Here is a 15,568-nt window from a genome sequence, read left to right as displayed (position 1 = left end):
CCTTCTCTAGGGCAGCAGGTGCCCTTAACCTCTGAGCCACTTTCCTAGTCGACTTCCACCCCCCTTAGACTGAGTCTCCTGCGTCACGGGCTGACTTTGAACTCACGCAGGGATGGCTTGAACTCCGGATCCTCTGGCTCCATCCAGCATGCTGTGCCATCACGCCCAGCGCCGTTCTCAGAAGGCGCGGCACGCTTCCTCCGATCTGAAACTTTATTATAGTGCGTGCCGAGCCGGGCTCTGCTACACCTCGGGCCGCCTGCTCTCCGGGCTGTTTCCCGCAGAGATGTCGGCTCCCCTCCCCGGCCGGATCAGCCGTGCCCTGGCGCATAGCGGGCGCCCCAGAACTCCTCAGTGACTGCTGGGGTTAAGTGAACGCAGGCACCGGTGCTGCCGTGCCCTCGGCCACTCGGGGAAGGCACAGGACCCACAAGGAGGCGACCGCCGTCCTGAGGGCCGCGCGCGCCTCAGCGAGCCTGCGTAGCCACGCCCCTCCCAGGTCCAAACGCACTGCTCCGATGGGCGCATGCGTCTCGCCCCACCCCCGCGGCGCTGCTCCAGTGCGCCTGCGCCGTGGGTCCGGCAGCTCTTGCGCCTGCGCGTTGCTCTCCGGCCGTGGGCCCTGCCGGCGCTTGCGCAGTGGCGCCCGCGAGTGGGGGGGGTGAAGAGGTGGAGGAGGAGGAGGAGGAGGCGGCGGCGAGAAGATGGCGACTTCGAACAATCCGCGGAAATTTAGCGAGAAGATCGCACTGCACAACCAGAAGCAGGCGGAGGAGACGGCGGCCTTCGAGGAGGTCATGAAGGACCTGAGCCTGACGCGGGCCGCGCGGGTGAGAGCGCGGGGGAGGGGAGGGGAGGAGGGAGGGGAGGAGGGAGAGACGCGGGGGCGGGGCTGCGGCCGCCGCAGGTGTCCCCACGCCGCCGGCCGGCGCCGAGCGGCTGCTCGAGAGGTTGCTGTTTGGACTGGACAGGTGGTCCTTCGCAGCTACCCGAGGGGACAGGTGTCATCCCTCATTGCTACCCGCGGGCACGCGCGCCCTCACCACAGCTGTCGGAATGGACACGTGTCACCTCCCTGATTGCTACCTGATGGGACAGGGACTCCATCATTGCTACCTGAGGGGTGAAGTGCCATCCTTTATCGCTACATGCGGGATAGGTGGCCCCATCTTTGCTACCCGAGGGGACGGTTGTCCGCCTTCATTGGAGGAGAGGGGTCCCTTCATTCGTTATCCGAGGGGACGGTTGTCACTCCTTTGCTACCTGAGGAGGAGGGGACTGTTTTGCCCCCTGGGCCCACCTTGGGTACTCCTACTTTTGCATGAAGAAGATGTTGTCCCTCTTGGATAGCTGAGTGGCCCTCCATGGGGTCCCCAGAGGTTTGGAACAGCATGGAGGCAGCTGCTTGTGCTGGGGACCAGGTGGTGCACCTCCGTCCGAGACGGGAAACAGCTGCCCCTGGACTGGGCAGAGGGTGACTGTCTCAGGTGGTGGGGCCATTTGGCTGGTCTGGCTGGGTCCCTGGCCACGGTGGAGTGGCCTGGTGCCGGATCCCCATGCCAAGTGAGTGCTGTGGCATGTTCCTGGAGGGTGGCAGGGCCTCAACGTGTGGCGTGTTCTGCACACTCTTGGGTCTAGGCTGCAGACACCCGTGTTTCTGAGTCCCAGGTGACACAGGTCAGCCAGAGCATTGGGTGATTTTATAACCAGTTTATTGTGTCTCCGAGACTTTGGTGTCACAGATAAAATGCGTGTTGGCGTGTGCCCGCCTTGTCACTCTCAGCATGCCTAGCTCCCCGTGGCTGGTGAATGAATGAACAAGTGTCACACCTGTGTCACTCACGGGCCGGGGCAGCCCAGGCTGCTGCTTGTTTCCAGCATATAGTAGGTGTCCGCATACAGTTGGTGTCAAATGTCTGCAGTGTAACCATGGCTGATGTTTTGATGGAAGTCTGGGTCTTCCCAGGAAGTGGGTGGATGTCTGTGGAAGAGATGCTGAGGCAGGGTCTAATGGAGCACAGGCTAGCCTTGAACTCACTGTGCTGCTGAGGATGACCCGGAAGCCGTCATGCTCTGCCCTCCACTTCCTGAGCGCCACCTCACCTATCCAGAAAGGGTTTTGGAGCTTGGGTGGAATGCGCTTGGGAAGTATGGCCCGTGTGTGTGACTTGGGAAGTATGGCCCGTGTGTGTGACTCATGGCACTCACCGGCTCTTAGTTTATCTGTGGAGTCGTGAGGCACGCCACCGTCTTCTGAGCAGTTCCTGTACCCGCGCAGCCCCTGGCCGCTTCCCTCCCTGCGGCTGTGCTTGCTCTGAGGTCAGGCACCCCTAGCTTTGTGTGTGGCCTCCATGCCTGGCTGTGAGTCTTCAGGGTAGCGCCTGTCCGTGCTTCATCCCTTGCTGAGGTAGCACGGGGTGAAGGTGTTATCTGCCAAGCCCGAGGGAGAGTCAGGTCCTCAGCTAGTCCTCTGACCTCTGCATGTGTGATGCCCACAAGGGGCCTAGCTCAAATACACATAGCAGGTGGGGTGTGACAGCACGTGCCTGTCTTTCAGCAGTCTGGGGGTTGAGGCAGGAGGATCGCTGTGAGTTTGAGATCTTTCAGGACAGTCTAGGCTTTATAGTAAAACAAACCTAGAAAAAAAAAAAAGAAAGAATGATATAGCTTAGAAGGGCGCTCATCAAAAACTGTGTGAACTGGATTTTGATGCCCAGTAAGAAGCATGGGCCCGCTGGCAGCCTGTGGGGACAATCAGGTGGCCCCAGGGCCTGCTGGCAGTCTGTGGGGACAATCAGGTGGCCCCAGGGCCTGCTGGCAGTCTGTGGGGACAATCAGGTGGCCTCAGGGCTCACACTGGCAGTCTGTGGGGACAATCAGGTGGCCTCAGGGCTCACACTGACAGTCTGTGGGGACAATCAGGTGGCCTCAGGGCTCACACTGGCAGCCTGTGGGGACAATCAGGTGGCCTCAGGGCTCACACTGGCAGTCTGTGGGGACAATCAGGTGGCCTCAGGGCTCACACTGACAGTCTGTGGGGACAATCAGGTGGCCTCAGGGCTCACACTGGCAGTCTGTGGGGACAATCAGGTGGCCCCAGGGCCCCCTGGCACATATGCAGGCTCCAGGTTAAATGGACCCTGGGCTGGAGAGACGGCTCAGTGGTAAGAGTACTTGCTGCTTTTCCAGAGGACCTGAGTTCAGTTCTCAGCATCCGTGCCAGGCCAACCACAGCCCTCTGTGACTGCAGCTCCAAGGGGATCTTGGCCTCTGCAGGCATTTGCACTCATGTACAGGTGCACACACTACCCATGTTTAAAAAATAAATGTGGCAGGGCATGGTGATGCATGCTGTTAATCCCAGCACTCAGGAGGCAGAGGCAGGAGGATCTCTGTGAGTTCAAGGCCAGCCTGGTCAATAGGACAGCCAGGGATAGTCTTGAAAAGTGAACAGTTTAAAGGCTCCTAAAGAACAATGCCTGAGGCTGGCCTGTAGTCTCTACAAAGTGTATACACACACACACACACACACACACACACACACACACACACACACACGACACAATTGACTGAGTTAACATTTTTGAAAATTGACTACATCTTGATTTATTTTGAGAGTTATGACTATGATGTCAGACCACGACCTGTGGGGGCCGTTAGCTGTCTCCACCGTGTGGGTCCCAGGGTTCATGGTCGTCATTAGTCCTGCAGTCAGCTCCTTCGAGACCCTTCACCTGCTGAGCCGGCTGCTTCTTTAACAGTTGTCGTATGCCGGGTGTGATCACTGGCTTGTACCGCACCCCCACTGCCCCGTGCTCTGTGGGGTGGTGCTGCATTACTGCGCACGCTGGACACAGGTGTCCATGCCACATGTCCTGATCCCTGTGTCCTAGGAAGATGGCAAGGGCATTGGAGACTGCTCAGGCTAAGTGGATGTGTGGGACATGCAGAGAGGGGGCTGGTGGCCTGGCAAGGGGCAGGCAGTGGTGAGGGTGGGTGAGGTGGGTGTCATCTGTTGACCGTTGACTTGGGACACTGGGTTCCTGGTGTGACTAATACTGAGTATCTTAGGCCACAGGACCTGGGCCACAGAATGTCCTTCGTCAGCTAGGTGTGGTGGCACGCATCTCGTGTCCCAGAGGCTTGGAAGACTGAAGCATGGGTATCTAGAGACTAGGTATTCGAGGCCAGGCTGGACCACACAGCAAGGCCCTCTCTTCACAGAAGCAGTAATACAGGATGGCCCTGTGTTGTCTGAGTGGTGGCATTCTGGCCTTTACCTGTGACAGAGGTGGCTTTACTGAGAATAGGGTCTGGAACATTTGTTATTCACTCCGTGCGTGCGTGGGTGCTCATGTGTGTGCGTGCCTGCATGTGTGCGTGCGTGCATGTGTGTGCATGCGTGCGTGCGTGCATGTGTGTGCACACGCACACACACCATAGCACGCGTGTGGCGGTCAGAGAACAGCTTGCTGGAGTTGGTGCTTGCCTTCTGTCGTGTGGGTCCTGGAGACTGAGCTCAGGCCATCAGGCTTGGCAGCAATCACCTTCATACCTACTGAGCCATCGCGCTGGCCCTTTGGAACTTTCTCTTTTGCTTCTGGCTGCCATGGGTTCTACTATCTGTGACCTTTACAGAAGAAACACCCCGAGATGCTGTCAGGAGGACTGGGTGACTCCCTCCTTACTGCTCCTCTCTAAAAGCTCCTCCAGGCTGTGGGTGGCACCCAGCAGCTGGATGGTGGCCTGCGAAAATTCTGTCTGTCCTTGCTTGGCCGCAGGACCTGGCAATGGGATCTTTCCTGGTGAAAGGACTCTGTGGATGGGTCTGGTGAGGTCACTGGAGATGGGCGCATGCACTTCTCATCCAGCACTCAGGAGGCCGAGGTGGAAAGGTCAGGGGTTCAAGGCCAGCCTTAGCTGCATGAGACCCTATCTCCAAAAATCCTAAGTAAAATGTAGAAGATAAGATGCCACAGGAAAGAAACCACGGAGGTATAGCCGTGTGAAAACAGGGAACGGTGAGAAGGAGAGAGACAGAAGCCAGCAGCCTCTTGGAGAATGGCCTCCTGGAGTATCCAACAGGCACAGAGTTCTGTGACACCATGGTGACAGACTGTCCCTCAGGATCTGGAAGACAGCCATCCCTGTCATTTCACAGCTATGTTATTTTTCTGTTGTTTTTGTTGTTGTTTTTGTTTTTGAGACAGGGTTTCTCTGTGACTTTGGAGGCTGTTCTGGAACTCACTTTGTAGACCAGACTGCCATGAACTCACAGAGATCCACCTTTCTCTGCCTCCTAGAGTGCCACCACCGCCTTGCCTTTGTTTCAGGTTTTGAGACAATCCTCTACAGCCAGGGTGTCCTCAGGATCCTGTGACAAGGTGATAAGCATAAGCTGCAGTTCAGACTTCCAAGTGTGTCTATGTGTGTATTTGTGTGTGTAGACAGACTTTCCTGTCCCACCAACCAGCTCCCAAATAACCACACTGGGACTTATAATTAATTATAAGTACTTGGCCAGTAGCTTAGGCTTGTTACTAACTAGCTCTTACAACTTAAATTAACCTATATTTATATCTATGATCTATCATGTGACTTGGTACATATTTTCAGCCCCTGTGTCCTGGCAACTACTGTGGCTGCATCCTTCTTCCCACATCCGCTTAGTTTGGCTCTCCTGCATAGCCTCTTCCTGTCTAGCTATTGGTCAGTCAGTCTTTTATTAAACCAAGCAGAAGGTGTCTGGTCAGTGGTGGCGCACGCCTTTAATCCCAGCACTCAGGAGGCAGAGGCAGGTGGATCTCTGTGAGTTCCAGGCCAGCCTGGTTTACAGAGCGAGTTCCAGGACAGCCTCCAAAGTCACAGAGAAGCCCTGTCTGGAAAAAACAAAAACAAAAAAACAAAAAAAATTGTCCTATAAATGTGTATGTGCATATACATGTGGGCACAGGGTAGAGCAGGACATCAGGTGTTGTGTGTGTGTGCGTGTGCACATGAGTACACGTGGGCACAGGCTGGAGCAGGGCAGCCACTGTCGTGCGTGCGTTCATGTGGCGTGTGCGTGTGTGTGTGTGTGTGTGTGTGTGTGTGTGTGCGGCGCGTGTGTGTGTGTGTGTGTGTGTGTGTGTGTGTGTGTGTGTGTGCTGGAACTTGGGCAGCAAGCCCCAACCACCTTTCTTAAAATTCTGGTGTTACAGGAATACCATGCCCAGTGTTTGTTTTGTTTTATTTTTTTTTATTTTTTTTTATTTTTTGAGACAGAGTTTCTCTGTGTAGCCATGGCTGTCCTGGAACTCAGAGATTGTCCTGCCCCTGCCTTCTGTTCGCCCAGCAAGCACTGTTCCCACTGACTCATCTTCCAAGTTGTTGTGTTTGCTTGTGTTTTCTGGGGGGTGTGTGTGCGCGCGCGCTGCCAAGTCTGATGACCCGAGTTTGGTCCTGGGACACATGCTGTGTCTTTGGGTTCTATTGTAGTGATAAGACACCACAACCAAAATCAACCTAGGGAGGCCAGGGATTTTTCCAGTTAAAACTCTCAGCCCTCTCCCCATTAAATAGGGGGCAAGAGCTCAAAGTAGGGCCCTGGGGGCAGGAGCTGACGCAGAGGCCGTGGAACGCTGCTTGCTGACTGCTCTTAGCTTGCCCAGCCTGCTTTCCTACAGCACCCAGGACCCCAGCCCAGGGGTGGCCCTGTTCACAGTAAGCTGGGTCCTGCCACATCCGTCCTCAATCGAGAAAATGCACCACAGGCCAATCTAGCGGGGCATTTCCTCAACTGAGGTTGCCTTTTCCAAGTGATCCTAGTTTCTGTCGGTTAACATAATGTAGCCAGCGACAACTCCTGCAAGTACACACACACGCACACACGCACACACGCATGTACGCACGCGGGCATTCACACAACCCTCCCCAAACATAAAGAAACAGAAAAAAAGTAAAGCCAGTTATGGGCTGTATGGCCAGACCATGTGCCAAAGCAAGCGAAGAAGGCAGCATGGCTTGGGGTGGAGCCCCTGCCTAGGACTCCCCAGTGAGGGCTGAAGGGGGTTCAGTGGGGTGAGTTCTTCTGTTGACTTGGTTTCCAAGTTCAAGTCCGTGTTCCTGCTGTCCCAGGAGCAGAGCCTGCCTTTGCAGCCGTTCATTCCTCGTCACAGTTCTCGTGCTGGCCACGGCACCATGACGTGGAGCTTTGGTCTGAGGTCTTATTTCCGAAGACTATGTCCACTGCGGGGTGCACAGAATGCATGCCTGGGTCATCTAGCAGGTGGCCCAGGGCCACAGGTGCAGGTGCCTCTTCACACAGAGAGCAGGTGCTCTGCACGCAGTGCTGGTCATGGAACACAGGGCCCCACGTGTGCTGGCGCGGTGCTCCTGTGGAGCCTGGGCACATAGTTTTCCACTAAGCCATACCACCACCCCTGCATTTCAGTTTTGGTGGTAGGGACCCCACTTTGTGACCCAAACAAAACAGTTTCTCACCTGGGCTTCTCGCAGCTTTGCAGACCTCTAACTGTTGATTCCGTCCCATGGCTCAGGACTCACAAGGAGGAACAGCCAGCAGGCAGGGTTTGGAGGAGGGGCATGGCACAGCTGTGGGCACTGCCAAGAGGCCTGGGCCTCGTTTACCCAGGTGGAAGAGGGCGAACCCTCTGCTGGGGCCCTGGGGCATGGAGCTGGCATCAGGCAAGAATTCTCTGTAAGCTCTGGGGGGGCTTGTGTGTCTCCCTATCATCATCCCCTGGGGTCAGTGTACAGTACACACCTTGTGACCCCGGCCTTGCCGTATCGTGGTCCCCGATCATCGTCCCGTGTCCCTTGTTTGGGGTGAATTGGACTTAACTGGGTTTGCTAGCTAGGTAACTGCTGGTGGCTTTCTGGTTTCAGCTTGACCTCATGTGGACATAGAGGTGCGGTGCAGCCAGGGAGATAGTGGGACCTGATGTCTACTGAGGGGGTGCCACAGCCGCCAGCTCTCTGTGGGCCCACCTTCTGTCTCTGCACTTGGGAAGGGAGTCTGAGATAGCCCGGGCTGCATGAGACCAGGAGCACAGGGTGGCAGAGAAGGGAGGGTTCCTGGTGCTGCCCAGCCAATGAGCTGTGGCTTACTGAGCGACTTCATCTCGAGAGAAACATGAGCACCGCCTGTGACCTGCATGTGCGGACAGACACACGTGTGTGCAGCGCGGATCCGCGTAGTGGTTCATGGCTGTAACCTGTGCCTGCAGGAAGCAGAGTGGAACGAACAGTCGCGGCGACACCGACTCAGGGCACCCCGCCCAACTCATTGTGGAGGCTGAGGCAGGAGGACTGTGGGTTCCAGCCTAGCATTGGCACCATGGCAGACCCCCACTGGCTATTCTGTAGAGAACTCACCCAAAGCTAAGCCTGACCCAGGCGTGTTATGCGGTCCCCACTGGAGAGAGGAGTGGCCACGAGTGTCTGGGGGGTGTACAGAGGGTGTGCGGAAGCTGTGGCTGCATGAAACCCGGCCATGTGTCACAGCCATTGCTGGGATGCCAATAGCACCCCTTAAACAGGAGCATGAGACCCAGAGAGCTTGTGTCATACAGCATGAGCTGGGCAAGCCAGAGTGACCCAGGCAGTAGCCAGGGTGATTTCTATCATAGCATGCAGTTTGGGAGCATGCCAGTCCGTCAGGCTGTGACAGGGTGTGCCAGCCTGCCAGAACCCGTGTGCAGAGGAAATGGCTCCCAGAGTAGAGTCTTCGTGGTGGGAGTAGCTGGGAGGGAAGCAGGCAGGGGGTAGCAGGAGCCATGGAAGACAGCAGCAAACAGGCAGTGTAAGAGATGGGCTGCATGGCGTTGGAGGTGCCCCGTATTGATGGTAGCCCCCAGGGAGGAACCATCACACACCTGTGTGGCTCAGGTGAGGTGCCATGTGGCTTCTGACCTGAATATCCTTCCAACACAGGACACGGACCCCAACACACACTCATTTGCTGTGAGGCACATCTGTCTGTCCCTTTACATGCTGGATGTGAAACCGTGTAGTCACTTGTCAGGATGTCTCCCCATGTGTGTTCTCGAGTAGCAGGAAGGGTGCAAAGCTTGAGGAAGGCTTGGGCACTAAGGCTGCAGCTGTGGCAGATCGTTGGGCTTCTGCAGCGGAGCCAGTTTCGGGGTCGAAGGCCTGCCCTGGAACTTAAGGACAGCTGTGCCTGGGGATAGCCTCCTGTCATTCTTGTACAGTCCATTCAGCACAGCCTGCTCAGATGGGCACCTGTGCTCGCCAGGCGTGGCCCTGTGGCCCTGGCTGGACAAACGAAGAAGCCACTGCAAGCGTCAAGGGCCACAAATGCAGAGTCAACATTAGCTTTTGCTAAGAGGAAATGGGGTGTGGCCAGCCTTGTCCTCCTGCTGGCTGCTGCTTGCTAGGCGCCTCCTACCATTCAGCTCTGCACCCTCGGGAGAGGTGAGGAGGCTTGCATGGCCTCTGTCTACCGTTGTGAGGAGAGTGGAGTTCAGTGCCAGTGTCCCTGCAGCAGCTGGCTGTGATGCATTGCTGGCAGGCATCTGGGGGACACTCAGCAGGTGCATGGTATCCAGACAAAATTCAACAGGCACAGGGTGTACTCAGCAGGGACTTAGCAGGTGTGTGTGTAGCCAGCAGGCACTCAGCGGATATGCAGTGTATCTTCATGGGGACCTCTGGAAGCCATGAAGGAGTGTCACCCATAGTTGGAGGTTCATAGCTCAGGGATATCCTGAACTGTCCTCAGGGTTATCCGGGCAGGTGAACTGTCCTCAGGGTTATCCTGAACTAACTGTCCTCAGGATTATCTGGGCAGGTGAACTGTCCTCAGGGTTATCTGGGCAGGTGAATGTCCTCAGGGATATCCTGAACTGTCCTCAGGGTTATCTGGGCAGGTGAACTGTCCTCAGGGTTATCTGGGCAGGTGAATGTCCTCAGGGATATCCTGAACTGTCCTCAGGGATATCCTGAACTGTCCTCAGGGTTATCTGGGCAGGTGAACTGTCCTCAGGGTTATCCAGGCAGGTGAATGTCCTCAGGGTTATCTGGGCAGGTGAACTGTCCTCAGGGTTATCCGGGCAGGTGAACTGTCCTCAGGGTTATCCGGGCAGGTGAATGTCCTCAGGGTTATCCGGGTAGGTGTGGTGTCTAGTGGTGAAGTTGAGTGCACAACCTCGGGAGACTTGGATGACATCTGGGCCAAGTGGCAACTGTGTAAACAGATGTGTGCCGTGGACGGCCTGGGGGTGCCTACCTGGGGACACTCAACTCAGGAGCCCTCCCCCCACCCCACCCATTAACATCACTGCAGCCAGGAGAGGAGCAGTTATCATTCCCATCTGGGCCTCAGTTTCTCCTCTGTGAAGGCTGGAAGTGAACACAAGAGCTGTCTGTGCGCGTGTGTCCACCGAGCAGGGCTCTGCCAGTTGTTTGGGCTTTGTTTTCTTTTGCTTTGTTTTGAGACAGGGTCTGTGTAGCCAGTGCTGACTCGGGATCCTCAGTGCCCCAGGTGTTGGGGTCAGCTCCATGAGACAGGGTCTCAGCCCTGTAGCTCAGGCTGACCTGAAAATTGTGGTAATGCTCCCGCTTCAGCCTCCTGACTGCCCAAGTCACTGGCCTGCACCAGCACACGGCCGTGCTTAGATGTCTGCTGAGCCACTCTGCCCGGTGGCTGCTGTCACTGTCACACCAAGAGCTTGAGAGGGTCCCAGCTCCTCCTCGCCCTCCAGTGCTTGCCCAGGTGCTGGTTCAGATCTGCAGCTGTGCAGCCCCTGGCTCCATGGTTAGCCAATCAGAGGTGCTGCTGCAAGCGGCCACCCACCTGCGGGAGCGCCTCCTCCCGCCCCGCCCCCCGCCTTTCGATGCATGAATATTTCTAATTCTGATGAAGACCAGTTCTTGGTTGGATTTTTGTTTGTTTTCTTTTGTTTCATTGCTTGAGTTTGGTGTCATATCCAAGGAGTGGCTGCCAAGTCTGCATGGCTCCTGCATTCCTGAGGCGCCTCATAGGTCTGCTGCTTCTGAGACAGAGCTGGCTTTGGTGGCAGGTTCTACCTCGGGTCTTTGTGGCTTCTGAGCTGTCCAGATTTCCTGTCTCCGTGTGTGAAAATGAGATTTTCCCAGAGCCCTTTACACAAAGGCTGCCCTTTCCCATCTAGTGTCTGGCTACCAATGTCAGCAGTTACTTGACTGTTTCCATGAGGTAGAGTATTCTGTCTTCCTGGTTCATCACTGGCTGACTTTGTTGTTGTTTTGTTTTTAAATATATGGCCTCGCTGTGTAACTTGGCTGGCCTGGAACTCTCTCTGTTAGTAGTTCTCAACATGTGGCTTGTGACCCCTTTGGCATCAAAAACCTTTTCACAGGGGTCACCTAAGACTGTGAGAAAACACAGATATTAACATTATGATTCATAATAGTAACAAAGTTGCAAGAAAAATAGCTTTATGGTTGGAGTCCCCACAACATGAAGAACTGTATTAAAGGTTGCAGCATCAGGAAGGTTGAGAATCACTGGTCTGTGTAGACCAAACTGGTCTCAAACTTGGAAGATCTACCTGCCTCTGCCTACCAAGTGCTGAAATTAAAGATTTGTACCACCGTGCCCTTAATTTTTTAAACTTGTTTTTTATGTTTACATGTTGGGGTCAGCCCACACATGGGTAACTGGGAAGCAATCGTCTGTGCTACTTAAACATACAGAGATGTTCTGTCCGCCATGGTGGACACTCATCCTGCTGGGGTGACCAATCCACAGCAGTCACTCTGTGCCACGGGACAGATAGGGCTGGAGCTGGCGCATGGCCTTCAGGACTCTCTGGGAAGGACCTCAAGGCCCAGCTTAGAGCTGGGTGTGGACAGGACAGAGATCCTGGGTGTATGGGGCTCTGGATCCCTGGGACAGATGGATCCCACATCCTTTCTGCCCTGAGCAGGCGTCTTTGTCCACATTTCATTGATTCTGTCCCTGCTGGAAGCCTGGCCAACTTCTCATCCCGTGACTCTGTGACTCAGGGATGCAGTGCAGACCACCACACCCGTGCTCCTGGAGTGACCCGCCTCCACTGACACACTCACCCGTGACCCCAGGCCTCCACTAACACACTCACCCGTGACCTGGCCTCCACTGACACACTCACCCGTGACCCCAGGCCTCCACTAACACACTCACCTGTGACCTGGCCTCCACTGACACACTCACCCGTGACCCCAGGCCTCCACTAACACACTCACCTGTGACCTGGCCTCCACTGACACACTCACCCGTGACCCCAGGCCTCCACTAACACATTCACCCGTGACCCCAGGCCTCCACTGACACACTCACCTGTGACCCCAGGCCTCCACTGACACACTCACCTGTGACCCCAGGCCTCCACTGACACACTCACCCGTGACCCCAGGCCTCTACTGACACACTCACCCGTGACCTGGCCTCCACTAACACACTCACCCGTGACCCCAGGCCTCCACTAACACACTCACCTGTGACCTGGCCTCCACTGACACACTCACCCGTGACCCCAGGCCTCTACTGACACACTCACCCGTGACCCCAGGCCTCCACTGGCACACTCACCCATGACCTGTACCTCCTGCCCTGCCTGCTCTGTCCCCTGCTGGGCTCTGTGGCCCTCCTCCCATCTGGCCTCCTGAGGAGTGCAGGGCGCACAGGAGACCAGGACGTGCAAACTGCTCCCGCCTGAGGGCTCCAGACAGCCCCAGCCCTGCCGCTTTCAATTCGGCGCTCCTGTGTGCGTGCCCCGTCTGTGTAAGGAGGCCCTGTGCTGTGTGTTCTCGGGGAGGGGCTCTGTGGCATCACCTCTCTCCACCTTCATGGCTAGGGATTGGTGACGAGTTTGGTGGCAGGCATCCTCAACGCCTGAAAGAGCCCGCATCAGGCCTGGTTCTGACCTGAACCCTCTCCAGAGCCTCTGCAGACGCCTTCTCCTTGGCCACGGCTTCTGGCATGCACCCTGCCTGAGCCTGAGTCTGGCCCTCACTCTTTGCCGTCCTGTCCCAGATGGCCAGACGGAGAGGCAGAGCTAGAGATGTCTTTAGGTGGGCATTGCACCCCTCTGGGTTCTAGAACACTCCTTGCTTCTAAAAGGAGAGCTTTTCAGCATAAGCCTTGCCGGTTCCCCTTGTGACCATGGTGGCCCTGGGCTGTTGACCTGCTCTGCAGGTTTGAGTGCGTGTTCTGCACCCTTGGGCTCCCACGAGATGCGGCCTGTCCTCTGGCTTCTGATATACAGTGGCATGTGTTCAAGGTTTGTCCTTGGGGTATGTCAGAGCGCCACCCTTTTTCAGGGCTGAGCAATATTCCCATACCCCAGTCTGTGTGTGCACATTGCTACCTGGAGACTAGGTTTCCCTTGTTGCCCGTTTGCCATGCCACTGTGGATATGGGGTTGAGTGTCTTCTCCCTTTCTCCAGGCCTGTCCCTGGGAGTGGAGTTCTGGGTCACACTGTAATTTCTTATTTTATTTGTGGAGTTCTAAGCAAGTTGGCTTTATTTTAAATAGAACAGAAACCTACTGGTGTGGCAAAAAAAAAAAAAAATAGAGGGAGGTGATTTGAGCAGTGATGGGACAGGCCACTGCAGCAGTGACAGTATAGGACGGTCTGCCCAGCGCCGGCCTCAAAGAAGGCTGTGTAGACAGCTGGAAGCTGGAGGCCAAGAGGACTAGGCCCAAAGACTGACGTCGCCTTGGGAGCTCAAGGAGGCTTGAGGTGTGGGTGCCTCTGCCCAGTGTGGATGCTGGCCCACCCTTCCCCCTGAGAGCATCACAGGGCTGCTGGGGTGGGTGTGCTGAGACCTGGAGCACTCAGATGCCCAGGGCCTGTGGAAGTCTGAGCGTGAGGTTCCTGTGGGGTGCTACATGGGCCTGGGTCAAAGCCCCGCCCCAGCCCTGAGTCTTATGTAACAGCCGAGCTCTCCTGGAATGCGGGGCATATAGCTATTTTGGGCCCTGGTAATGAGGCCACCTCAACTTTGCTTTATCTCCCTGTGGCCCCATCACCCTCGGGGAAGCCCTGGGAAGCAGCAGGCCAGTGTCAGCCATGACCCCAGCAAGATGGCATGGCAGTGTGGAGACCACTTTCCGGAGAGTCCCTTGTATTGCCAGGCCACCTCTTCATCCGTCTGCATGTGGGCGTGGTGGGCGTGGTGGCGGTGCACGTCTTCATCCTAGCCTGTGGAGGCAGAAGCGGGAGGATGTCTGGTCTGCCTGAGGTGGCCAGCCTCAAGCCGCCCCTACCCCCTTTGGTGGTCCATGCTATTCTTTTAGGTGGGATTTGAAGTTGAGCTGCTAAAGGGTGTGGCTCCAAGGCCCAGAGACTCAGTCCCTGCGCACAGGGAACTAAGGTACAGAGCAGTACAGCGACACGTATGTACATACACACATGTGTGTGCTCTCCCTTGCAAACATGATTCCACACATTCAGATGTGGACCTGTGGACATGCACACTCACATGCGTGCATTCAAATAGGCTTGCAGCTGGGGCTGTGGAGGCAAACCTAGGGACTCAGGCCCACGGCCATGTGTCTGCCCACAACAAGTCCTTCTGCGTGAGCCAGTGCCTTGTTTGCCCAGAGGCTCCTTCCTACCCCTGCTGGCTTCAGTGCCCCAGGTGGTAGGCCTGCTCCTCTGTCTGCGCTGGGACACACCGCTGTCCTGTCTCTTCTCATTTCCTTCTGCTGGCTCTGCATTAAAAACAAATAAGACAATACCTTAAACTCAAAAGAGTAACGATGAAGGACTTTCCACTTTCAAAATTTAATACAAAGCTAGAGCAATTGCGGTATATAATAGCTGTGTAAGACAGACACGGGTCAATAGCTAAAGTATTACATCATTTTGGATTTAGCAGTTGTATTCTCTTAACATAAGACACAGAAGACGTTACTAACATTTGCAGACTATAATGTGTATCGTAAGCAATATTATTTATTGCATTAAGTCTATTTTTTAGTTAAAAATAGAATTGAGAGTTGAGAAATAGACGCCTATTTCCAGATGATAGACTTTTTATCATTTTTTATTTTAATTTTAAATAGCTTGTTTTACATGTCAGATGATAGACGTTTTTATTGTAATATAGTACAATTTATCAAGTACCCATTATTGAAAAGACACCTAGAACTTTTTCTCCTTACAGAACTAAATCTGTATATCCATTGAGCAACTGCCCTCTGTTTCTGTCCTCTCACTGAACAGGAAGCCTGCTAGCTTTCAGGGTCCTCTTGCCTCTGTTCCTGTGGAGTCGGATCCAGCCAGTGGACCTCAGAGACCTGCCCACCGTCCCCCACGCTGAGGCTGCGGGCCTGTACAAGCTGCCTGCTTGGCTCTTAGATGGTGGCAGGGGTCAGAGCTCAGGCCTTCAGGGCACTGAACCTTGCAGACTGTAGTATAGCCTGTCTCTGGGTCCTGTGCGCAGCTCCATGCCTTCTGCAACCCTGGAAAGCAAGAAAGGCTTCTGTGAGGCATTTCCTACCGAGTGACCATTTGTTTGGGGACTAGAACTTCACAGTATGTGCCCCAGGTTGTCAGGCCCCAGAAAGAGTAAAGG

At 55.3% G+C, this 15,568-nt stretch overlaps 1 protein-coding gene across 3 annotated transcripts in view; it reads left to right on the top strand.

Moving 5' to 3' along the window:
- The first annotated feature begins 666 nt into the window (after window positions 1–666).
- The window catches only part of Crtc1 (CREB regulated transcription coactivator 1), a 51,947-nt gene continuing 37,045 nt past the window's right edge, over window positions 667–15,568 (top strand). For 2 of the 3 annotated variants that reach the window (XM_040742064.1, XM_040742063.1), the window contains exon 1: window positions 667–830. In XM_040742064.1, the coding sequence (XP_040597998.1) occupies window positions 705–830 (126 nt within the window). In that variant the 5' untranslated portion in view covers window positions 667–704. The remainder of the gene's footprint in view (window positions 831–15,568) is intronic. The other variant, XM_005086135.4, reaches the window with a different exon arrangement.

The sequence above is a fragment of the Mesocricetus auratus genome, unplaced genomic scaffold (assembly GCF_017639785.1).
Source record: "Mesocricetus auratus isolate SY011 unplaced genomic scaffold, BCM_Maur_2.0 Super-Scaffold_6731, whole genome shotgun sequence".
NCBI lineage: Eukaryota > Metazoa > Chordata > Mammalia > Rodentia > Cricetidae > Mesocricetus > Mesocricetus auratus.
The sequence above is the reverse complement of the archived record's forward strand: the minus strand, read 5'-3'. Positions and strand labels throughout refer to the sequence as shown.